The sequence below is a fragment of the Emys orbicularis genome, chromosome 18 (genome assembly GCF_028017835.1).
Source record: "Emys orbicularis isolate rEmyOrb1 chromosome 18, rEmyOrb1.hap1, whole genome shotgun sequence".
NCBI lineage: Eukaryota > Metazoa > Chordata > Testudines > Emydidae > Emys > Emys orbicularis.
Window position 1 is genome coordinate 9,126,746 of NC_088700.1, and position 21,507 is coordinate 9,148,252.

The 21,507-nt window shown below is 47.3% G+C and overlaps 1 protein-coding gene across 3 annotated transcripts in view; it reads left to right on the forward strand.

Annotated features, from left to right (window-relative positions):
* Nucleotides 1-21,507, forward strand: part of VAV2 (vav guanine nucleotide exchange factor 2) — a 304,801-nt gene that overhangs the window by 201,729 nt on the left and 81,565 nt on the right. For all 3 annotated transcript variants that reach the window (XM_065418653.1, XM_065418652.1, XM_065418654.1), the window contains exon 4: nucleotides 19,538-19,606. In XM_065418653.1, the coding sequence (XP_065274725.1) occupies nucleotides 19,538-19,606 (69 nt within the window). The remainder of the gene's footprint in view (nucleotides 1-19,537; nucleotides 19,607-21,507) is intronic.

Below are 21,507 nucleotides of genomic sequence, written 5' to 3' on the forward strand. Positions count from 1 at the left end.
TTCAGGAATGAAATCCAGAGCTGGGGCCAAATTCTCCATCTTGCTTCGCACTCCCTAATTGTCTGAACCCAAATACTGGATGGGAGCAGCCTTAAATGTGGAGTGGGCTGATATCGGAAACAGAAGTTTGTGTTCCTGCCAGCAAAACTCGGCTCCTGCAAATCCAAGCATCAGGTCCCCCCCTAAGGCAATTAACCAAGAAGAAATCACTTCTGCTCACCATCCCAGAGGAGAGAAGGGATGATAAGTGAAAATCTTTTATATGGATTTGAAAAAATTCTCCTGTGTAATGCAGCCCTCATGCTGTTTGCATTTGGCCTCTAGTCCCGTCGTCCCAAGGGATGGTAGATCAACTCCGGATGTGGCTCTAGCCAGTTGTGAATCTGACAAGCAATTAAAGTCTCTAGCGATTAAGTTCGGAAATGTCTGCAGGCAGTGATTCTGAGGAGGAGGTACTAATGGGATCTCTTATCCTAGATGGTTTGGTTTACTAGGACCATTTTATTCACTGTTGTCATGCTCTCAGTAATTACCTATGCCCGTTATATCTTAAGTTAAGTATTATTATAAAATGGGTTTAGAAGGTTGTGTAATGAATCCGTGTCCTGAAAACACACTTGGTTACTACTAGAACCCTGCTTCTTCAGCTCCACAAACTCACACCTCTGCCACTTGAGCCAAAAGAAGGTTTTTACCTCTGGATGGCAGTAACTCCCATATCCCATCTGTCGGCCAGTTGCTAGAGGGCAACAGCTTTTTGTCATTCATACATCCAAAGCCAGTACGCTTCAGAGAGCGAATGCACATAGTGACTTCTCTCGTGGTACCTTTTTTAGGGATTCCAACATTCCAGAGTGGAAAGGGCACAGTCATTAGAAATAGATTTAAAAGTCAGACTTTATTTAGGCTGTGTGTTTCCACAGTCAGTACAAACAAGCCCAGTGCCTGCACTGTCGGGGACATGACCGATTTTTCGCATGGGAGGTACCATACCGGAACTGACCTTTGTAAAGCCAGCTTATCCAAAGACACTTTCTTTCCCCATTTTTTAAATACAATACCCAACAGGATAAATGTCATGACCTTAGAATTGGGTGGCCCCCTATGTCTCTTGGGATCCAATTTGAACTTGAGTCTCCTGGGGTGAAAGACTAGTGTGTTGAAACTCCTTTAAACTAATGCCACAGATTGCTTCGATGGCGTGATGAATACATGCGCTGCATATGTGGTCCTTGCTCATCATCTTCTGCACACAGTAATACTGATGCTGACAAGAGTCGCAGACCCCGGCTTTTGTATAAAGACTTCGCGTTACCTCAGTGAACTTGAGGCAAAGTCCCAGGGGACAAATGCTAGCATGCTACAAAACACCCAAATGGACTCTCATCAAGACGTTAAGGAGCAGATTCTCTGCTGGTGTAAATTGGCATAGGTCATTGAACTCAATGGAGCTAGGACCGTTTATATCAGCTGAGGATATGACCCTCGATGCTTATGAGTTTCCAGCCCAATACACCTAACAGCCAAGGACTTGATGAAAGGGCAGAAACATGCCCAAGGGGATACAGCACCAGAGAAGAAAAGGAAGGGACCAGCTTAAAATATGGGTGTAGCGGGGTAGTCACCCCGCTCCTGCCCAGAGGGGTTAAAAACAGCCCTGGGAGAGGGCTGTGGCAGGGGAAAAGCTGGGCTGATTGGGGAAACAGCCATGCCCCAAACAGACCCAGCTGGCCCTATAAAGGCTGGGAGCCAGGAGCTCAGGCAGTCTCTCCTCTAGCTGTGGTGGGAGATAGGCCTGGCTGCTGGAAGGTTGAGAGGTACCTGGGAGTGAGGCAGGGCTGGGGAAAAGCCAGAGGAGCAGGGGAGCTCCAGGCTGGCAACTCCCCAGGCTGCAGGGCCTGTTCCAGGCCCAGAGAGGTATTGGGGGTAGAAGAAGGCAGCAGGTCAACCCCCCCCTTGCCAGTGATGAGTGGCATACACTGCAATCTGCCCCAGGGAACGGGGGCTAGTTGGTGACTGGCAGTAGCCTTACACTGAGGCAAGGTGGGGATAGGGGGTGGGAGTTCCCCTGGGTGGGGAGACCCTGAGACTGAGGGGTACTGCCAGAGGGGCAGCACCCCAGAGAAAGGGGCACCGGGGTCCTGGGAGGGACACGGGGGCCAGCAGCAGTGGGACACCCACCTGCAGAGGGCGCTCCGGAGGCTGGAAGAGCTAATTCCCAAGACGACCAGCAGGAGGCGCTGCAGGGGTGAGTCCCGCACCGTCACAATGGGCCATGCTTTATATTCATGCTGACAAGTTGAACCAAAACCCCAGCTCCGAACCACTGCTGTACATTAGAAAAGCTTAGATCACTGCCAGCCCCTGGCTCCCTGTTGGCCTGAGTCGAACTCCTGGATTTGACAGTCCTGAAGTCTGGAAAATTTCAGATCCAGATGCAGATTTGCCGGTAGAGATTGGCCGATATAACTGGAGAACTCTGCATTGATTTGTTTTATCCCCTCAGGAATGTGGCAATGGTACCAACACTTGTTTGGGAATCCCACCATCAGCCCATTCAGAGAGGAGAGCTCTCTTAGATTCATAGATTTTAAGGTCAGAAGGGACCATCGTGATCATCTAGTCTGACCCCCTGCACATTGCGGGCCACACAACTTCACCCACCTGCTCACTCCTGTAACAGACCCATAACCTCTGGCTGAGTTACTAACGTCCTCAAATCATGGTTTAAAGACTTCAAGTTACAGGAATTCACCATTTACACTAGTTTAACCCTGCAAGTGACCCGTGCCCCATGCTGCACAGGAAGGCGAAACCCCCCCTGGGTCTCTGCCAATCTGACCCGGGGGAAAATGCCTTCCCGACTCCAAATATGGCGATCAGTTAGAGCCTGAGCATCTGGGCAAGACCCACCGGGCAGATACCTGGGGAAGCATTCTCTGTAGTAACTCAGAGCCTTCCCTATTTAGTGTCTCTCTGACTCTGCCCCTCTCTAGTTTGCTTCAGCTGGATTCATTCCTGAGTCTGATAAAGCTGCTGAAAAATCTGTTGTTGGTGAGATCCAATGGAGAAAGCATTACCCTGTCCAGACCCAGCCTCTCCCAACGTGCCAACCTGCTCCTGGCTTGAGGCCATGTGACCCCAGTCTAATGCCCTATCCATTTCCCCCAAGTCCTTTAGAAGAGTATCAAAACCTATCTCAGAATTAACTGCAATAGTGCATGACAGACAACAAAGGACATGGGCACAATCGTGTTGAGTCCCTTTGGAACCACATTCAATGGACATTCCAACAGAAAAATGACTGAAAACATAAGAACGACCATAGTGGGTCGGACCCTTGGTCCATCTAGCCCCGTGGACTCTGACAGTGGCCAGTGCCAGATGTTTCAGAGGAAATGAACAGAACAGGGCAATTGTTGAGTGATGCTTCATCCCCTGTCGTCCAGTCCTAGGTTTAGGCAAACCCAGAGTGTGGGGTTGCGTGCCTGACCATCTTGGCTAATTGGACTATCCTCCATGAATGTATCCAATTCTCAGTTTAGGCCTTTAGATGCTACTTTAATACAAATAATGAACAACAATAATACAGATTAGTTGTTAGGGAGAAATTATGTATGGGGGACTCTATTTCTATTGGCACATGGGTGTTTCTTATGGTGACTCCAGCTCGTAAGGTGCTTGCACAGGATTCATAGACCATCTCTGCTGCTGGGACTGTTGAAAATATTTTCAGACCTTGCTTAGATTCAGGTAAAACATAATCTGGGTGGGGGGGGGGGGGGGTTATTTACTAATGTCAGGGAATCATGGGGAAACTGTTAATCATCCATGGAATGCTTTGCAGTTCTGCACGTTCTGGCTCTTGGATGCATAGAAGTCACTTATCTTTATATTTCTGAATAAAAAGGTAGAGTCAGCAGAGAGCGAATAAGAATTGTGAATTTTGGCAGAGCTATTGCTTTCTTTTGTTTGGCAATGATGAGGTTAGTAATCAGGGGGCATTTTGTGACCTAATAGCTGAAAGCCGCCCCGGCCTATGGCTTGGTCTGTCTTTCCGATTTCTCACACTGAAGAGGGTTGGTGTGTTTGAGCTCAGAATACTGCTGTTCCCTTAACGAAAAAGTACATCATGTGGCCCTACCCAGCCCCTAATGTTAGAGTATTTCAAGTGTTGGGTAGCGGAGTTTGGTGTGTGTGTTTTACAGGTCCCTCTCTGTGCCCAATCTACAGCTTTGTGTCTGCTTCAGCCAGAGCTACAGAGCCTTGATTCTTTAGATTAAGTTATAGCAACTCGTGCTTCTGAGCTCTGGTGGTCCTTGGTTCAGTTCTCAGTGTACTGGCCAAGATGGCGGCCATCCTAGGTGCACGTGGAAGAAACGTGTATGTGCGCACACAATTACAAATTCGTAGATCTGTGTAGATGAGACCTTGCTCTGTGAAGTGGCCCTAGCCAGAAGTACTTTAGTTTTTCACTCCTCTCACACTCATCCTTTTCGGAACCTCAAGGAGCTCCCCATTTTGGCCTCGCCCTGCAGTGTGGCCAGGCCTTGTTCTCCTGAAGGAGGAGTGGAAAGGACTAGTGATGCCCAGTCAGGCATCTCTCCAGTGGAAGGAGGCTGTCTCTCAGGAATGACCTCTCCAAGTGATTCAGGACATGTCTTCACTGCTGGAGTTAGTCCATTGGAGCTAGCCTCGCTCAAGGGAGAGCGGCTACGCTGCGCAACAATGCTCCAGCTACCCAGAGTGATCGGATCAGCCGCTGATGAGTTGCGCTCACTTGAACTGTTGCCTGTAGCTGCATCCCTGCTGCATTCTTAGCTCAAGCATCAGCAGCTCTCAGGCTTCAAACAGACCCTTCCCATCCCCTGATCCCTGCGACACGCAGCTAGCTTGAGTTGAAAGCATCACCTAACGGGTAGAGAGCTTTGAGTGTGGATGGGAGTTGGGTTAGGGGCAACACTCGGGTTATACCTCGAGCTAATGCCGCAGTGAAAAGAAGCCCGAAATCACTTGGAGGGGTCATTCCTGAGGGCCCGGAGACTAGAGCGAGGCCAGCAACCCCCAAATTCTCGCCCTGGCTCTGCTGCTTACTCCCTCACTTAACCCCTCTGCAAAATGGAAGTACCTACCTGAGGGCTGGGAGAGGGCTGTGCAGCGCCACAGGTGTTCACGGCAGGTAACGTTTACAGTTTGGAGATAGAAAGCCCTGACTCTCTGACCCCTTTCTTCCTGGGGTGCGCTCAATGCTTACCGGTAGAGATGTGTCAAAGCCCAGATGGGAGCTGAGATGTCTGACGTACAGCCCAGTGTCTGAGCCTCTCCCTGCTGTTAATGTATTTATCCTCATGTCACCCCCTCGAAGGCAGGGCAGTCCTATTATCCCCATTTTACAGATGGGGAGCTGAGACCAGGGCCGGCTCCAGGGTTTTTGCCGCCCCAAGCGGCGCAAAAAAAAAAAAAAAAAAAAAAAAAGCTGCAATCGGCGGTAGCTCCACCGCACCGCTTTCTTCTTTGGCGGCACTTTGGCGGCAGGTCCTTCCCTCCGAGAGGGACCGAGGGACTTGCCGCCGAAGAGCCCGACGTGCCGCCCCTTCCCCTTGGCCGCCCCAAGCACCTGCTTGCTCAGCTGGTGCCTGGAGCCGGCCCTGGCTGAGACACAGAGAGTGGCTGCTCACCATCACGCTGGGAGTCTGTGCACGGCAGGGAACTGAACCAGGCTCTCCCAAGGTCCAAGATTGCATCGGAACCACTGGACCATCCTTCCTCTCTGTAGTAAGCCAGCCAGAGGTGGAAACTATCTAGCATAGGGGGTTTCCACCCCCTTTCTTCTTTCTACACATAGTTCTGTCCCAGCAAGCAACCTCAGAGAAGCTAAACGGGGCAGCGGGTCACATAAGGCCATATACAATGCAGTATGCTGTCAGTTGCAGGTGGTGGTCTTTTTAAACCTGGTTTTCTTTGGGATTGGAGGACCCGGCCAAATTTGTTTCTGGTGATGGCTGAGTTAATGCTCTGGAGAGGATGTTTTGGCTGAAAGGGGAGAGGTTCCCCGTTGGAACGTATCCATCTGTTACTGTCACAGTTGAGCTGAAGTGAGGAGAAAGCGGCACCACATTCTACTGCTAAATGCTAGTAGGTGTCAAACTTTTCCCCTTAAATGCAATAATGTGTTGAAACACGTGAAGGATATGAGCTGTTATTCTCTCTCCTCCTCTCTAAAAACACTTGCTTCAGATCTGAGTAAAAGATAAACCAGGGTATATAGATAAACAATGGGCTGTACCATATAGTTAAGGCTGCGAGTCTGTCATGGAGGTCACGGTTTCTGTGACGTCTGTGACTTCTGGAGCAGCCAGCAGCAGCATTTTGGGTGTGTGGGAGGGAGCTAGGGGCAGGGCGTTGGCGGGTGTGTGTGGGGGCTCCCCAGCTCCCACTGGCATGGCCCTGCAGCTCCTAGGTGGAGGGGCTAGGGGGCTCCGCCCGCTGCCCATGCCCGCAGACCCTGTCCCCATAGCTCCCATTGGCTGTGGTTCCCAGCCAATGGGAGCTGCGCAGCCGGTGCTTGTGGTGGGAGCAGCGTGCAGAGCCCCCTGGTCCCTCCACCGCCTAGGAGCTGTAGGGACACGCAGAGTCGGGTAGGGAGCCTGCCAGCTGAGGTCCCGGGCCACTTCCCCCAGCACCTCCCCCCACCCCGGACCGCCCCCTTAGAGCACCTGCTGCGCCCCCCCCCCCCCTAAGTTTTAGTTAGGTGTATATAGTAAAAGTCATGGACAGGTCACAGGCTGTGCATTTTTTACTGCCCGTGACCTGTCCATGACTTCTACTAAAAATACCCATGACTAAAATGTCGCCTTGCATATAGTGCACTAAGGCTTTGTCTGCACAAGGGCGGCTTGTAGAGGAGGTGTAGCTACATGCCGCAGTGAAAAGGAGGCTGTGTCCACGCTGCAGTGTGTAGCTATGCGTGTCAGTGAAAGGCTCTGGCAGGGAGGAGGCGAGCTGCCGCAGCTTTTCCCTGTTGCCGGAGTCTTTACCCGTGGCAGGAGAAACACTCCAGTAGCAGTGTAGACAGGTGGGTACGGCTTGGGTGAGTAGAGTGCCACATAGGTTATGTACTAAGGGCCATACTCTCACCCTTCTGGAGTGTCTTTACCTGTCTAAGCCATGTCTCCCCCTCTACGCTGCTGATTATACCTATGCTGTAGGGGGAGGGCCATGGCTACCTATCCATGTCCTCTACACGCTGCCAAAAGAAGTGTACCGAGTAGGCATATCCCAAGATGATGCTGTATCTATGATCATGTAACATTGTCTCTGCAATATCTTATTGCGTAGCTTATGATTTCCCCACTAGAGCTCTGCTGCAATCAAACTCGCATTGATAAGTTTTGTCACACCTAGACCGCCAACAACAGAAAATCATAATGGTTCGATGCAGCTCTCGGAAAGTTTGCCTGGTATGAGCCGTTTCTTTTGAGATATGAGGAATGTAACTGAATGGTCAGTTTTTAATTAAGTGCAGAGTTTTCCATCTTTGCACTGCAGGAAGCGCTCGTCGTGTTCTGCTTTATAATAACGACACTTTTTGGCATTTATGGTACTTTGGTACGTTTCATCCATCTCAAAGCACTTCACAAATGTGAGTCGATACCATTATTCCTGTCCCTAGAACGGGCAACGAGGGACAGAGAGGTGAAGTGACTCACCCGGTGCCTTGTAGCAGTCAGAAGCACAGCTAGTAATAGAACATGAAGGCTCTTGATTTGAAGGGCCTACTCAGCTTGCAGCTGCTTTATCATCAGAGGAACTTCTGAGTTCACTGCTGACTTACTCCTTTTGCAGTCCCACTGAAGCCAACGAGGAGGGTGTTTTCAGTTGTGATTAAATGCATTGTGAAACCGCCTGGCTTTCTTTGAACGACTCCCTGGGTACACCCAAAAGGATTACGTTTCTGTGTGATCCCGTGAGGCCCATTAAAGCTTTTGGAAGCCAAAGCGAATGGATGGCAAGTGAGCTACAGCAAAAGCATAATGGGATGGGGGAGAGGGGACGATCTCATGCTTCGGGAATAGCTGATCACTGTGTAAGAAACGAAAAGGTGGTAAAAACGTCGTTGTTTTGACAGTTCCAAGTAGCTGAGATTACCGTCCTTCCTGATGAGAAATGCATTCTGAGATTTAAAATAATCCTTCATAAACATTTAAGACCAGCCTTCAAGAGTAAAAAGCAAGCACTCTAAGTGTTTGTCTTCCCAGCAACTAAACACCAGGGACTGGCCCGTGTCAGCAGACTCGGGCTCACAAGGGAGGAGAGATCCAGAGCCCAGGCTCCTACCTGAGCCCAAATGTCTACACCACAATTTTCCCGCCCCGCAGCCCGAGCCCCATGGGCCAGCCGTGGGTGTTTAATTGCAGTGTAGACGTACCCTTAGTGTTCCAGGGAACCTGGTGTAAAACCAATTTTTTTAAAGTGGGGGGTGAGTATATTTTCAATCCATTGGAAGTACTTAACACCAACCAATCAAGCCGCCACCTGGTTTCTTGGATGGATCATTGGCTACCCACAAAACATCCAGACCCTTAAATCCCAGGAAGGCTGTGCAGATGCAGGAGAAACCTAAGGCAATGACTGAAAAGTGACCTTCCATAAGTGTGCCATATGGATGGCAAATGCTTGTCGAGGACTGACTGGTCGGAGTAGAAACTCTTTGTCACAGAAAGCTGTGTCTGCATGTTGTGACAGTTGTGATTATTTTTTATAGATGAGATTTATTATAAGCCATGCCCTGGAGTTCCAAACCGTCTCAGCCAATCAGGATGCAGCATCAGAAGCTGCCTGTTTAATTATTGAAAGGAAGCTGTCAAGTCCTCCATACTGACATGCCTTGAAAAGTTCTACTTTATGGGAAGCCCGTCTCCTTATTCCCATTTAGTGTGTAGAATAACCTCCATCTGCACTCACACCCTGCTACTGCTTCCCCCAGTCACACAGATGTGACAATGGCTCCAGGCCAACAAGGGGGTGTGGAAAACGATCCATTGACAGCAAAGGGCCAGATCTTTCTCTGCTGTAAATCAGCATCCCTTCTTTGAAGCGAGCGGAGCTACGTCCATTCAGGCTGGCTGATGATCGGGCACCAAAAAAGCTTATACTGAAAGTGCCATTTCTAAAGTGAGGTTCAACTGGTGAGGTTATAATCTTGATGGCATTGCGGCTTGCCTTCTAGTTTCATTGTGCTTCCTGTGTACGTTTCTTCAAAACGTTTCAAATCCGGCCCAACTTGAGGGGGAGTTCGTCCTTAAAATAGCTAAACTATCCTGTTCTCTCTTGATTTCTCAAATAGTCTTATTTATACAGTAGTCGCAATGTCAATGATTACTAAGAAGGAAAGGGGTTACACCAGTTGAGGATCTGTCCCCAGAACAAAGCTATAAAATTGAGATGGAGACTTTGAATATCCCAAAGATTTGAGCAAGTAGGGACGGTGACTGGATCTAGGGTTTTGGTTCAGGTCCATCCCTGTGGCAAAAGAGACTATATCATACAACCTTGTGAACGGAGTCGAGACCTGCAGTAAGGGTTCTGATGGACTTTTAGATAAACCCAAAACCCCAGCTTGGATTTAACTATAGATTTCACAGGTGTGTTAAGTGACTCCCTCCTCCATCTATACAGAAGAGAAAAAGAGAGAGTGATATTTTGTGACCACCAAGAAACAGATCCTGGCTGAAGCCTCCTCTGCTGGTTGCATAGCTACAGGCATTAAGGCCAAAATTTTCAAACTGGGGCACCTAAAACCACCTTTAGGTGTCTAAGTAAAAGTGGACTAACTCTTAGCAGGGCTTAGCACCGTTGCTTCTTATTGACTTCTCCAGCCACGGTCTGCAATTCTGGAAAATAGGTGCCTAAATATGGATTTAAGTGCCTAACCTTAGGTACCCATTTGAAAATGTGGGCCTATGCCATTAAGTGTGGCAGAGCTGTCCAGGAAATATAGCTTCCCAGTGTGACCAGCCGTATCAGTACAGGATGATGATCTATGTTATATTCTGCCTGAACTGCAAGGGCATCGGTGTTCATTTCCTATTGGTGAAAGGAAAAAAAACTCCCATGTGCTCTTATTGGTGCTTATGGAAAATCTAGCCACTCCCACTCTAGAGCAGTGTCATTCTGTCCTGTCTTCCTTGCATGCCCCTCCGCCCAGGCCTTGACTCTGCTTTGAAACCAATAGCAAAGCTCCCTGGGGTTTCACTGGGAGTAAGATCCAGCCCCTAACTTTACAGAATAACCACAGGTGACAAAGTGATTGGTTGGGTTTTTTTCATATTCGGCGACTCCTCAGATATTAATTTATTGTACCCATGTGTGTCATATTTGGTCACAGGATTATTTTTGCATTTGCTTCTGAGTTGTTTAAGCTCCAGGAAAACACTGTATCACATGCACACAAGCTCTCTGACCCGGAAAATACCCTAAGTGTTTCATAAGATCAAGGACGTACTTTGCATTACATGCCAAGAGGGCTCATTTTCCGCTGGAATGGTTGTCTTAAAAAAAAAAAAAAAAAAAAAAAAAGAACTTCGTTCCAAATTCCATAACAAATAGCACAGCATCTCTCCCCCTTTTGGAAGACTATAAATCAAATGCATCAGATCAGTCCTACTTGTGATTTGCTCTTTGTTCTCTGGAAATAACACACTGCTGAACCCTGTGTTTTCTGTCTGTTAAGAAACTTACTCTGGGAGGTTTATTATCTTAGTTCTGCAGGGGATTGTTCCAGAAACATTTGAAGTTGTTTGGAGTTTTGCCATTGACTTCAATGCAATTAGGATCAGGGCTTAGCTGCTCCCAAGGCTTACGGGATGTTTGGGGGAGATCCTGGCCAGCGGGTGCTGTTTAGGGGAGATTGAGTAGGAGACCCAGCGATCATGCTTTTTAAAACTAAAATAAGAGAGATTGTTACCCCCAGAAAAGGCAATGCACATCTGTGCAGGAGGCAGAGCTTTCTCGGAGGCTAGTCTGAGACCGGGCAACAAACTCCCCCAGGGACTAAGAACTATCACAAACTTCACCACCTTCTGCTCCAAGTACCAGGCGCACATCTCTGACCGGCCTTCTTCAATATAAACACAGAGCAACATGGCCGTTTAATAAAAATCACCCAAACCCTGCCAAAACAAAACACTCAGAAACCACCTATAACAGATGTTACTAGTCACATTGCTTAATGCACAACTGGAAGGCACTCAAATACTATGGTGAGGAGCAGGGCCGGCTTTAGGAACTGCAGGGCCCGATTCGAATACCTGGTGGCGGTCTGGGTCTTCGGCGGCAGGTCCTTCACTCGCTACGGGTCTTCTGCGGCACTGAAGGACCCGCCGCCGAAGACCCGGACTACCGCCGGGTAAGTAAAAAAAAAAAAAAAAAAAATTAAAAAGGTGCCTAAGTTAGGCGCTCTTCTTTAGGGCGCGGGGTCCTCTTAGGCGCGGGGCCCGATTCGGGGGAATCGGCCTAAAGCTGGCCATGGTGAGGAGCGTGGTTTTAGAGCCTATATAGAATAGAATAGACATTGGAGTGGGAATCGGGACATGATTTCTGTTCCCAGCACTGCCACAACCTCACTGTATGGCCTTGAGCATGCCATTTAATCTGTCTCTGCTTTAGTTTCCCCTTGTATAGAATGTGAATAACCATTCTTACCCCATTTGTTTTGAGGTCGATATACTGTATTCTTATTTATGTATCTTATTGTGCTAGCTATGCATTGGAATCCTGCAGCTTTGGATAGAAACCGCCTTAGATCCCTATTTCTGGGCTGCTGTTTAGAGAAGTTTACTTCCCCCTCTCCCCCCCCCCCCGAAACCATTTGACTGTTATATGCAAGTGCCTGATAGGTCATGCGTTATCAGGCTTTAAAACGCCTCATCTATTGCTGGCTTGCTTTTTCTCGCTCATTTCATTTCAGATGTGGTTTTGGGAGTTGACGTCTCACAAAGCACTGGATTAAGGGATTAAAGTGGGGTTTGTCAAAGGTGCCTGAGAGAGTGAGGTGCAGAAGTCCCATTTCAAGCCGGGGGGGGGGGGGGGGGGGAGGCTTCTGAAAATCTCACCCTAAGAACCTGACTCTCCTCTCACGTACGTGAGTTTAAATTGGGGTCAATTTCACTGAAGTCTGTGGAGTTACACAGGTGTAAAACTAATGAGAAAGTAGAATGAGGCTCTAATGCCCTGTGCTAACTGAAAGCTTCATTCCAAGCTGCCTTCATACCAGATACCAGCAAGAGAAATTTAATTTTAGGCCTAGCAATTGTTGAGGTTGTGGCTGCTCAAATCATACTGGAACCCGAGTATGTTTTGGAAGGAGTGTTGCAAAGCAAGACAGTAATCAGAATGATGTGACTGTTCAGTATATCTCCTGAGCCACCAAGGCAAGAAACAAACAAGATGTCAGTCTTTTTTGGAAAGCTGACATTCCCAGCACTGAACAGCATTCCTTTCTAGTGCCGATGGCTTGTAGTGCGAGCTCATCCAGGGCTCAATATCGCAAGTCACCAACCCTGCAGCAGCCTCGTTTTCTTTCTCTGAACCCGTATTTTGACTGCCGCTAACTGAATGCATTCGCTCTCTTCAGATAAGGAGGAACCTTATTTGGCTTTGCCCATTTTCCTATCAGGATTGGGCCTGGAATTTTCAAAAAGAGTGAGGTGTTCGCCTCCCTTTGAATTTCGGTGGGATTAGGGTTCTAACTCTCCCAGTTCCCTTTGAAGATCTTTCCAGGGTGTGTGTACATCTGATGTTGATTCTGAAGTTGTGATACTTGGAGATTTGAAGGGTTTGTGCCCCAGGGGAATTGTCCCCTTTTAGTGCCCTTTAAAGAAAGGGGAGGGGGGGAAAGGTGAGCTAAATAATAAAATACAAACAGGCCCATATCAATACACCAGCTCTGAACGTCTCTGAACTTTGGGGACGTTCACATCTGGATCTGAATTTTATGATTCGGTCCCATGTCTGTATAAAAGCAACATTGATCCCAATATTTTAGATAACACAGTATAACTCCATATGGACGAATGCCAAAAATAAGAGGCTGCCTCAGTAAATACGAATGTTAACCAAAAACTAACCCGCAAACGGGGTATGTTTAGCCAAGAATGGTTAGGTTAAAAGTTCACCTAGCGTGTTTTTTTTTTTTTTTTGTAGGGTAGCTTTGACCCGTGTATCATCATGGGACAAAAACGAGAGAGGGACGCTCTTTTCACAAAGACATAAAATCTGTCACGCCGGCAACTGAAGTAGAAAACTTCATTTCCTAGACACAGGACATGAGCTCTTCTGGAAGGGAACCTGATAAAAGGTCCCTGGAAGGTGATCTAATGGAAAGCAGGGAATACAAGAAAGTGCTGTAAGAACTGAATGAACAGCACTGATGCATGCACTTCACCTGCCTTCCCCTTTCAGAGCCTGGGGCACAGGTTGTCCTTTGTGTAGTGTCGCTAAGGGTCAGCCTCCTTTTTAGCATGTTCATTAATGTGTGTTCGTTGTCTACATTAAGTGCTTTAAAAAAAATCTTGGTTAGAATTTGACCGTTTTATTTGTACTTTGTCTATCCGAGGTGCATTAGTGGCCTGCATTGCTGCAGTGTCTGATAACATGGCATGGGACAGACGCAGAACAGAGGCACAGAGAGATGAAAGAACTTGCCCAAGGTTGCACAGGACGTCTGTGACGAGGCAAGGAATTGAACCTGGGTTCTCCCAAGTCCTAGGGCTAGGCTGTTGTCCTACCCACTGGACCAGCCTTCCTCTCTGAGTTCCTCATGGTTTGAATTTTGACAAAATCTGCCCCACTGATTTTATGATGCAGCTGCCTTTGTGTCAGGCTCAATCCTGCTCCCACGGAAGTAGAAGTAGGTATGCTAAAGGGAACTAGACTGTATTGGCTTGGTAAGCAGGGACTGAGATGACCTAATAGGTTGTTTTCACTCTCTAATGCCTATGACTCTAATTCTAAATCCAGGCCTGATAGCACAGCGCTGGGCTAATAGATAAACTAAAAAGAAAACCAAAAACAAACCAACACCCTGGATAGATAAACCGTGTGTGCTAGGAAATCATGTCACCACACACTGAATGTGCTGAAGGAAAATTCTGTGGAAAGTGTTAGCAAACAAAACTATTCTTGTAATAATGGTTTCTTCTTATTGTCTCATGTGATGCAGAAATGTACTTTCTTCTCTGCAAAGTGAAGGGAAAATTGGATATAAAATAGGGAGAAGTTTTAGATAATCAGCTTATTAATAATAATAATAATCAGTATCAAAGTACTGCCTAAAGACCCCAGTTGAGATCAGGATCCCTTTGTGCTAGGCACTGTACAAACAGAGTGAGGGACGTTCCTTGCCCCAGTGAGCTTACAGTGCCGATAGACAAGGCAGACAAAGGCTGGGAGGAAGGAAGGACTGTTTGTCCTATTTTATAGATGGGGAAATGCGGCACAAAGAGAGTAAAGCCCTGTTCCTGCAATTGATCAGCACAGGGGAATTGCTTCCCCCCGAAATCGTGGAGGGAGGCTCTATGGGACTGCTGCAGTCTACCTGTGTGCTGCAGGCAGGGGCGGCTCTATGTATTTTGACGCCCCAAGCATGGCAGTCAGGCGGCTTTCGGCGGCATGCCTGCAGGAGGTCCGCCGGTCCTGCGCCTTCGGCGTACCCGCCACCGAATTGCCGCCAAAACTGCGGGACCGGCGGACCTCCCGCAGGCATGCCGCCGAAGGCAGCCTGACTGCCTCCCTCGCGGCAACCAGCAGGCCGCCCCCCGCGGCTTGCCGCCCCAGGCACGCGCTTGGAGCGCTGGCGCTTGGAGCGCTGGCTGCAGGAATGGAGTCTTGGGGACTAGCCATGGGTGACATAGTCTGTGACAGAGCTGAAAACAGATCCAGGGTCTTCCAAGTCCCAGCCGTAACCACAAAGACCATCCTTCCTCTCCAGTTGTTTGTGTAATCTCCTCCTCGTTGTGTTTTCCTCTTGAACTGCACTTTTTGTTTCTGTAGTTATCCTTGAAGCAACTGGGGCTGCAGAGAGAGAGGCTGTGAATCCCGTATCTGCCTTTTTTACTTTTGTAAAGTCGAGGTGAAACAGCTGGGACAGCATGTGAAATTGCAATCTGTAAAAACCGCTCCCATGTTTTTCTCTTCGCCATTTCTTTACCTTAGCCACTGATTGAACCTATAGCCTAGAATTTCAGTTGGAAACATGTGACTTTATTATTCTTAATTACTGTTTTACCTCCTTGCTTCCTGCCAGGCTGAACAGTAGAGAAGGAAGGAAACCGTTTAAGAGATTAAAAGCAAGTTACATTTAAAAGAAGGAAAGCTGTGCACAATGTTTTCAGTGTTCTTTCTAAACAAGCATCGTTTAAAACAAAAATGACTTTTCGTGGTTCCTTTTATTTGTATTTATTTATTTCCAATCAAGCCGCATAGTGCGCGCAGGGGGTTGTTCGTACAGCACCAACAGCGTGCTAGGAGCTTTCTAGAACATGGATGGGAACAAGGTCCCTGCCCAGAAGACCTTGCAATCGAAGTAACAATACTTACCACTGATGTAGCACATTCCATCTATGGGTCTCAAAGCCCTTGATAAAGAAAGATAAATATCGAGGAGCCAGATTATTTTCCAATCTGCCTTGTAGATGCACAACATGTAAAGCCCAAGTTTACCTACTGGGGAATTAACAATAATGTAAAATAAAGATCGGCTTAAACCTTCTCTCCAGGATTGGTTATTCCGTGGGGTCCTCCCTCAGGATTGCTCAGCCCACACCGTAGGTCATCTCCCTCTCTCTCTCCCCTCCCCCCCACTATAGACAGTCTCACCTCCCTTATGTCCCAGTGGTATAACACACAACCTTCCACACTGAGTCAATAGTAACCACTTAACCTTTACTGGTAGGATCCACACTTCCTGGATGGGTAACCTGTTTTGAGTAAACACTGCCAGCCTATTACAATAGCATTATTCACATTTTTCAGATGAGGAAACCAAGTCGCAGAAATATCAAATGTCTTGCCCAGGGTGATAGTGACAGAGCTGGGAATGGAGTCCAGGTGTCCTGATTCCCAGTCTAGTGCTACTGTGTCCTGTGTTGGCTCCTGTTGCCAAGCAGCCTTTATTCAGATGAAAGGAGGAGGACAGGATGCAATGAGGCATTGTGGGATTGGCTGATCGATTTCCTTGATTTGTTTCTTTTTTATTAAGTTTGAAGATTTCAATCATCACGGATTTAAAGTTACAGTAAACGTTTAATGGCATCAAACAAAGCTGCTGGTCTCTAGTGCCTTACCCAAGGACCTCAACGTATTTAAAGAAATGTTAAGCCTCACAGCATCCCAGCAAGGGAGTTAATTATGCTCCTGTATAAGTTTTTCCTCAGCTAGGGCCAAATCCACCTTTGTGCAGAAGGCCAGCACTAGAATTATTCACTGCTTAAGTCCCACTGAGAGCACAAATTGGACTTAGCTGCTACATAGGCCTCGTGCTTGACCGCTGCACAGGGTGCATTTCTACCCTATGTGTATTAATTTTGTGCTCAACCTATGGCAGGGAGGAGCTCTTTTCCCACCCTTGAAATCACTCTAGTCCTGCTGCCCAGTGACCCACTTCCTTAACCTCCTCTGTTTTGGTTGTCTCAAGCAGAATCTGGTGCCAGTTTCCATGATATCCTTAGCCGAGCGCATTAGTAGCTGGCGACTTGCACAAAATTGATTTGTCGGAGGTTCACGTGTCTTTTATATTAGTCACTGACCCCTGGGTTGCAGTAGGAGACAAGAAACGCACCCACTCAAATATGTGTTGATAAAATGAAAACCACAGACCCTTGGGATCGTGAGCCGCAAGTGTTCAAAAAAACATGAATCAGCTCCTGAAAATCATGAGATTTGTTAAAATAATCCACTACAGGTTCTTTTTCTTTGTCTTCTGATTCCTGAGCCTTTAGGATGCACTTGCTTCATGTTCTCAGGCTTTTCTCTGCAACCATGAGGGCTAGAAACGACCATCACAAATTTCACACAACTTGTGATAAAATCATGACGGTTGGCAACACTGGACTGTGCTCCCTAACATGGCTTCCTTGTGACTAGACCCAGTAGAAGTGGCTGTCTCAAGCTATGTTCTTAAGTTCCTTGTTTGCCTCATGAATGCAAACTCACAGAACAGGATCCCATTTACCCAGTTTGAGCCAATTTGTACAGCTCAGTGGGCAGTGGTGTGCCTTTCCCTTTCTAGTTCAGTGCCTTGATGCTGTGTTACTTTGAACCAAACTAACTGCAGGTTTGAGCCCTATTAAGAAACACTCGGTCGGATGCGATGGCCAAGGGAGGAGAGAAGTAAGGCAGGTTAGTCTTAGGGAACTGATCCAAGAATAGCAAAATCTGGGGCTTGCTGGGCCATGTATTAAATCTTTCATGCGAATCAATCTATTTTGAAACCGGAGAAGGAGGAAATTAAACTTGGGTGTGGTTAAAAGTTCGCCTGTATCCAATTTTGCTCACCCACAACATAAACCTCAGATGCAGTCTCACAGTTAGCTGGACGGTTCTATGGGGAATCCACTACCACTTGTACTCTCAGTTCATGGATCCTTTCCTTGTGTCTTATTCCTCCCCCCCCCCCCCCCCCCCAATTCCTGCACTCCCTCTGCTATCATTTCTGTTAACAGCAGTGCCACGAATAGATGACAAGGGGGAAACTGATCAGCTTTGATATCCCTCTGCCTTTATTTAGTTCCAGCCAGCCAGCTTGCAGCTCTGAGCAAAGGTCATTGTGTTCGCAATCCGGGGAATCACAGCTTGGCCATCTGGAGTGAAGTGCAAGGTTGACTATGGAAGATGGGCTAGGCCCTCTGTAGGGACTGCTTAGTAACTAGAGGCATCCATCCCTACCAGCACATTAGCCCACTGAGGCCTGTGCCAGCAATAATATATTGGGTTTAATTAAAGCAGTATTTTTTCATCTCCTCCATATATTATTTGATTATTGCTTCAGAATAGCCAAGGAATTTATTTCTTTGCTCTTTTAATCTGCCCCTTCCTTTTTTCTTTTGGTGTTCCCTTCCCCCCCCCCCCCCCCCCCGGGCTTTTAACTGCTTAAAGTGATCGGACTGTTATTAGTTTAAGTAAATAAGAGCATTTTTCACAAGCATTGCGCTTGAAGACATGTTTGTTCATTGCAGATGGAAGCCCTTATGGCTGGACCAATTCCGTGCGGTAACTCTAGCACGATGGGGCACCCAGATACTGGACTTGATTCCAATGGCGTTGGAACAGGGGGCGTGCTGAGAGCCATTGAACAAAACTGTAAACCCTGTATATGATGGAAACCATTTCAAGCTGGGGGTGCGGCAGCACCCCTAGTTCCACCACCCCTGCTTGATTCTTCAGTTCCCTGCACCTTGTGCTAAAGTCAGTTCCAGCTGTGCAAAGCAAGGCCACAGTGGGTGTAAAATTGTGTTTGCAGAAACAAAGGTGCGTTTGTGCAGCACCTAGCACAGGGATGTTTTGGTTCAAGACTGAGGCTCCTGGGTGCTACCGCAACACAAAATAACAAATAATTCTAATAAAAATGCTCTCACTGGGAATGGAGAGTTGTGATTTGTTAGCCTTTAACGCCCAGATGCCGTCAGGTATAAATGCCGGCATGAGATGGAAGGCCATGGGAGCCCAGTGTCTGGGGCGGGGCTTCCCTTGAAAGTTCAGGTAGCACCCTGCCAACCCCCCCTCCCCCCGCAAAAAACAACCACCACCTAGTTTTGTTGGAGCCTAGGCATCAACTTGACCAGCTCAGCACACGTTAATCCGAGCTGCCTTGTCTGTTTTAGAGAGCATTAGTTAGCGTGAGCTAGCTACCGTGTTCTAGCCACATACCTTTAAATCTTAGTCTAAGGCGGCCAAGACCCAGAGGGCCCACAAAGCCTTTCCCTGTGATCACAGATGCACTTACCACTGTAGGCACCAGGGGCTCGTATTCAAGAGGAAATTTGGCCAGGGTAGAGCAAAACCCCAGAGTCGTGTAAACGAACACAAGGTCAAACATGACTCTGCACCCTCGCAGGCAGGGACAAGTCCTGTCTGCCATTGTGTCCTGGATGAACCCTATTGGAGCCCTAGGGCTAACCATGGCCAGCGGCCACAATGTGAACTACGTCTTGTCCGTGTCTCCATTGACTGCAGAGTCCTGATTAACGCTGCGATAGTTAACGGGTCTCCCTGACGTTGTGCTCTAGCATGACCTAATTTCCTACTGCAGCCACAACCCTGAGCCTGAGCTGAAAACCGAGAAGAGGTCTTCTCAGAAGCTGATGCCCATGGGGCTGGATAGGTGTAATACAAATAAGTGTAATACTGATGGATATTTTTGTTCCAAAGCAGCCCCTCGTTTACCTAATGTGCTGATCTGATTTCTCATGGGCTACAGCAGATGATTGTATGTGCAAGAGGTCAGCATTACCAATAACGCATTTTCTCTCCTCTCTTCCAGACCCTTCCCTTCAGAGGAGACCACAGAGAACGATGATGATGTCTATCGGAGCTTGGAGGAACTGGCTGAGTAAGTGGCTGTGCAAAAAACAAACAAATAAAAAGTCGCAATTTAGTTTCAGCAAGGAATGATCAAAGAGGGAGGCCCGGCACTCAGATCCCAGCTGTCCTATTTTATGTTCTTGCCAAGAAATTTTTGTGCTGCTGCAATAGTCTGGCTTTTTTCCCCCATGTAGAGCACTGGCAGACATCAATTCTAACAGAGCTCAATGTGGGGTGATTGGAGGCTAAGACTATGAAGATTCCTCCATAACTCTAAATCCCATTTTAAATACACGGGGACCGTATGTGATTCCCCTGATTGTCTGAGTCAGGAATAGCTCAGAGAAGGGAGTACCTCCTCTTTAACTGTCTCCTCTCAGCAGCAGGTAGTTAGGGGATTACAGATCAGTAGATAATCCACCCAAGAAGGTCTTGTGCAGAGCATAATTCTGGAAACTCCACATCACGTGCCCTATTGCTCTGTTTAATCCTAACAGTGCACTCAGCACTCTACAGTTCGCAAAAATACACTGTCCCTGACCTGAAAAGCATACAGTCCAGAAAGTCAGATACTTGGGAAATGGCCATACTGGAAAAACAAGAGATGGAGAAAACATAATGGAGTCCAGTGGGGAATGGGAGAGAGGGGTCAGTGAGTCTTTCTACTAGAGACCCTGAACAAGATCCTGACTGTGTGTATACTGAGAAAACTGTCTAAATAGACAAGGCAGGGAGAAAGGAGGTATTAATATCCCAATTTACAGATGGGGAACTGAGGCACAGAGAGGGGGATGCTGGAGGCCAGACAGGAATGCTGTGGAAAAGGCCGGATTTGAACGCTGGTCTCCCGAGTCCCAGGCTAGTGCCCACAGTGACTGGTTTGTGGGATTCCTGGCTTTGGTGCTCCCTGATTGGTGATTTTCACGCTTGGTGATGGGAGATAAGGGACATTCGGCTTTATGTTGTCACCAGAGTAAAGCTGGAATCTGGTTGCTGCTCTTGTAGTTCCGCAATAGCGTGTTCATCTAAATTGGGATTTTCACAGGAGCCGATGAGTACTGGTATATGACAGTTGGGTGTCTAACTCCCTTAGGCTACAATGAAAATGTCAGCCAGTCTTTTTAGGGCTTCAAACACATGACTAATTGGATTTATTTCTGATCATACGGTGTGTTGTGGGAATGCCTTTGACGTATCCGTTTCTATCTTTATCTCTGGCGTCTGTCTCTGCTATTGTGACAATATTGAAGATTTTTAACAACCTTGAACCAAATCATAGAGAGTGAAATCCGGGCCCCTCTGAAGTTGATGGCAAAATTCCCATTGACTTCAGTGGGGCCAGGATTTCAATAATGTGCAATCCGTTTCATATGGGGAGAACATTTGCAAGGGTGGATATATGGCTTTATACAGTTAAATATTATTGTTCAACAATGTAAATAATAAAGCTTAATCCAATGAGTTCCTTATGGCTTCAGTTATTACAAAAGTAAATCATAAATTGATACATGGAACGGAGTATATCTGAGTCCCTACCTCGTGGTTTGGGCCTAGCAGTGATAATTGAATACGTTTTAACATATATAGGGCTCCTTTCAAAAATAAGAGTTTTCCCCCTCCTAATGGTCTTAAAATAATTTTAATATTGGGTTTTAAAATTCCTGATTCTGACCCATATGCATGTTTTAAATTGGGGGATACGTTTGTGTGTGAATTCCTGGTGTTTGCGAAACTGATTAGGGCTATTGGAGCTCGCTCTGATCCAGGCGGTGTGAGCAGGCAATATTTTCCTTAAAATAAATGTTTTCAGTCTGTGCTCCATGCAAGAACAGCTTATACTTTAAAAAGGATTCACACCTGTAATTACTTTGCTGCTGGTCTCTGCTGCTTCTAAGATGTGACTGTTCCTTTCTATCTGTATATGTTCTT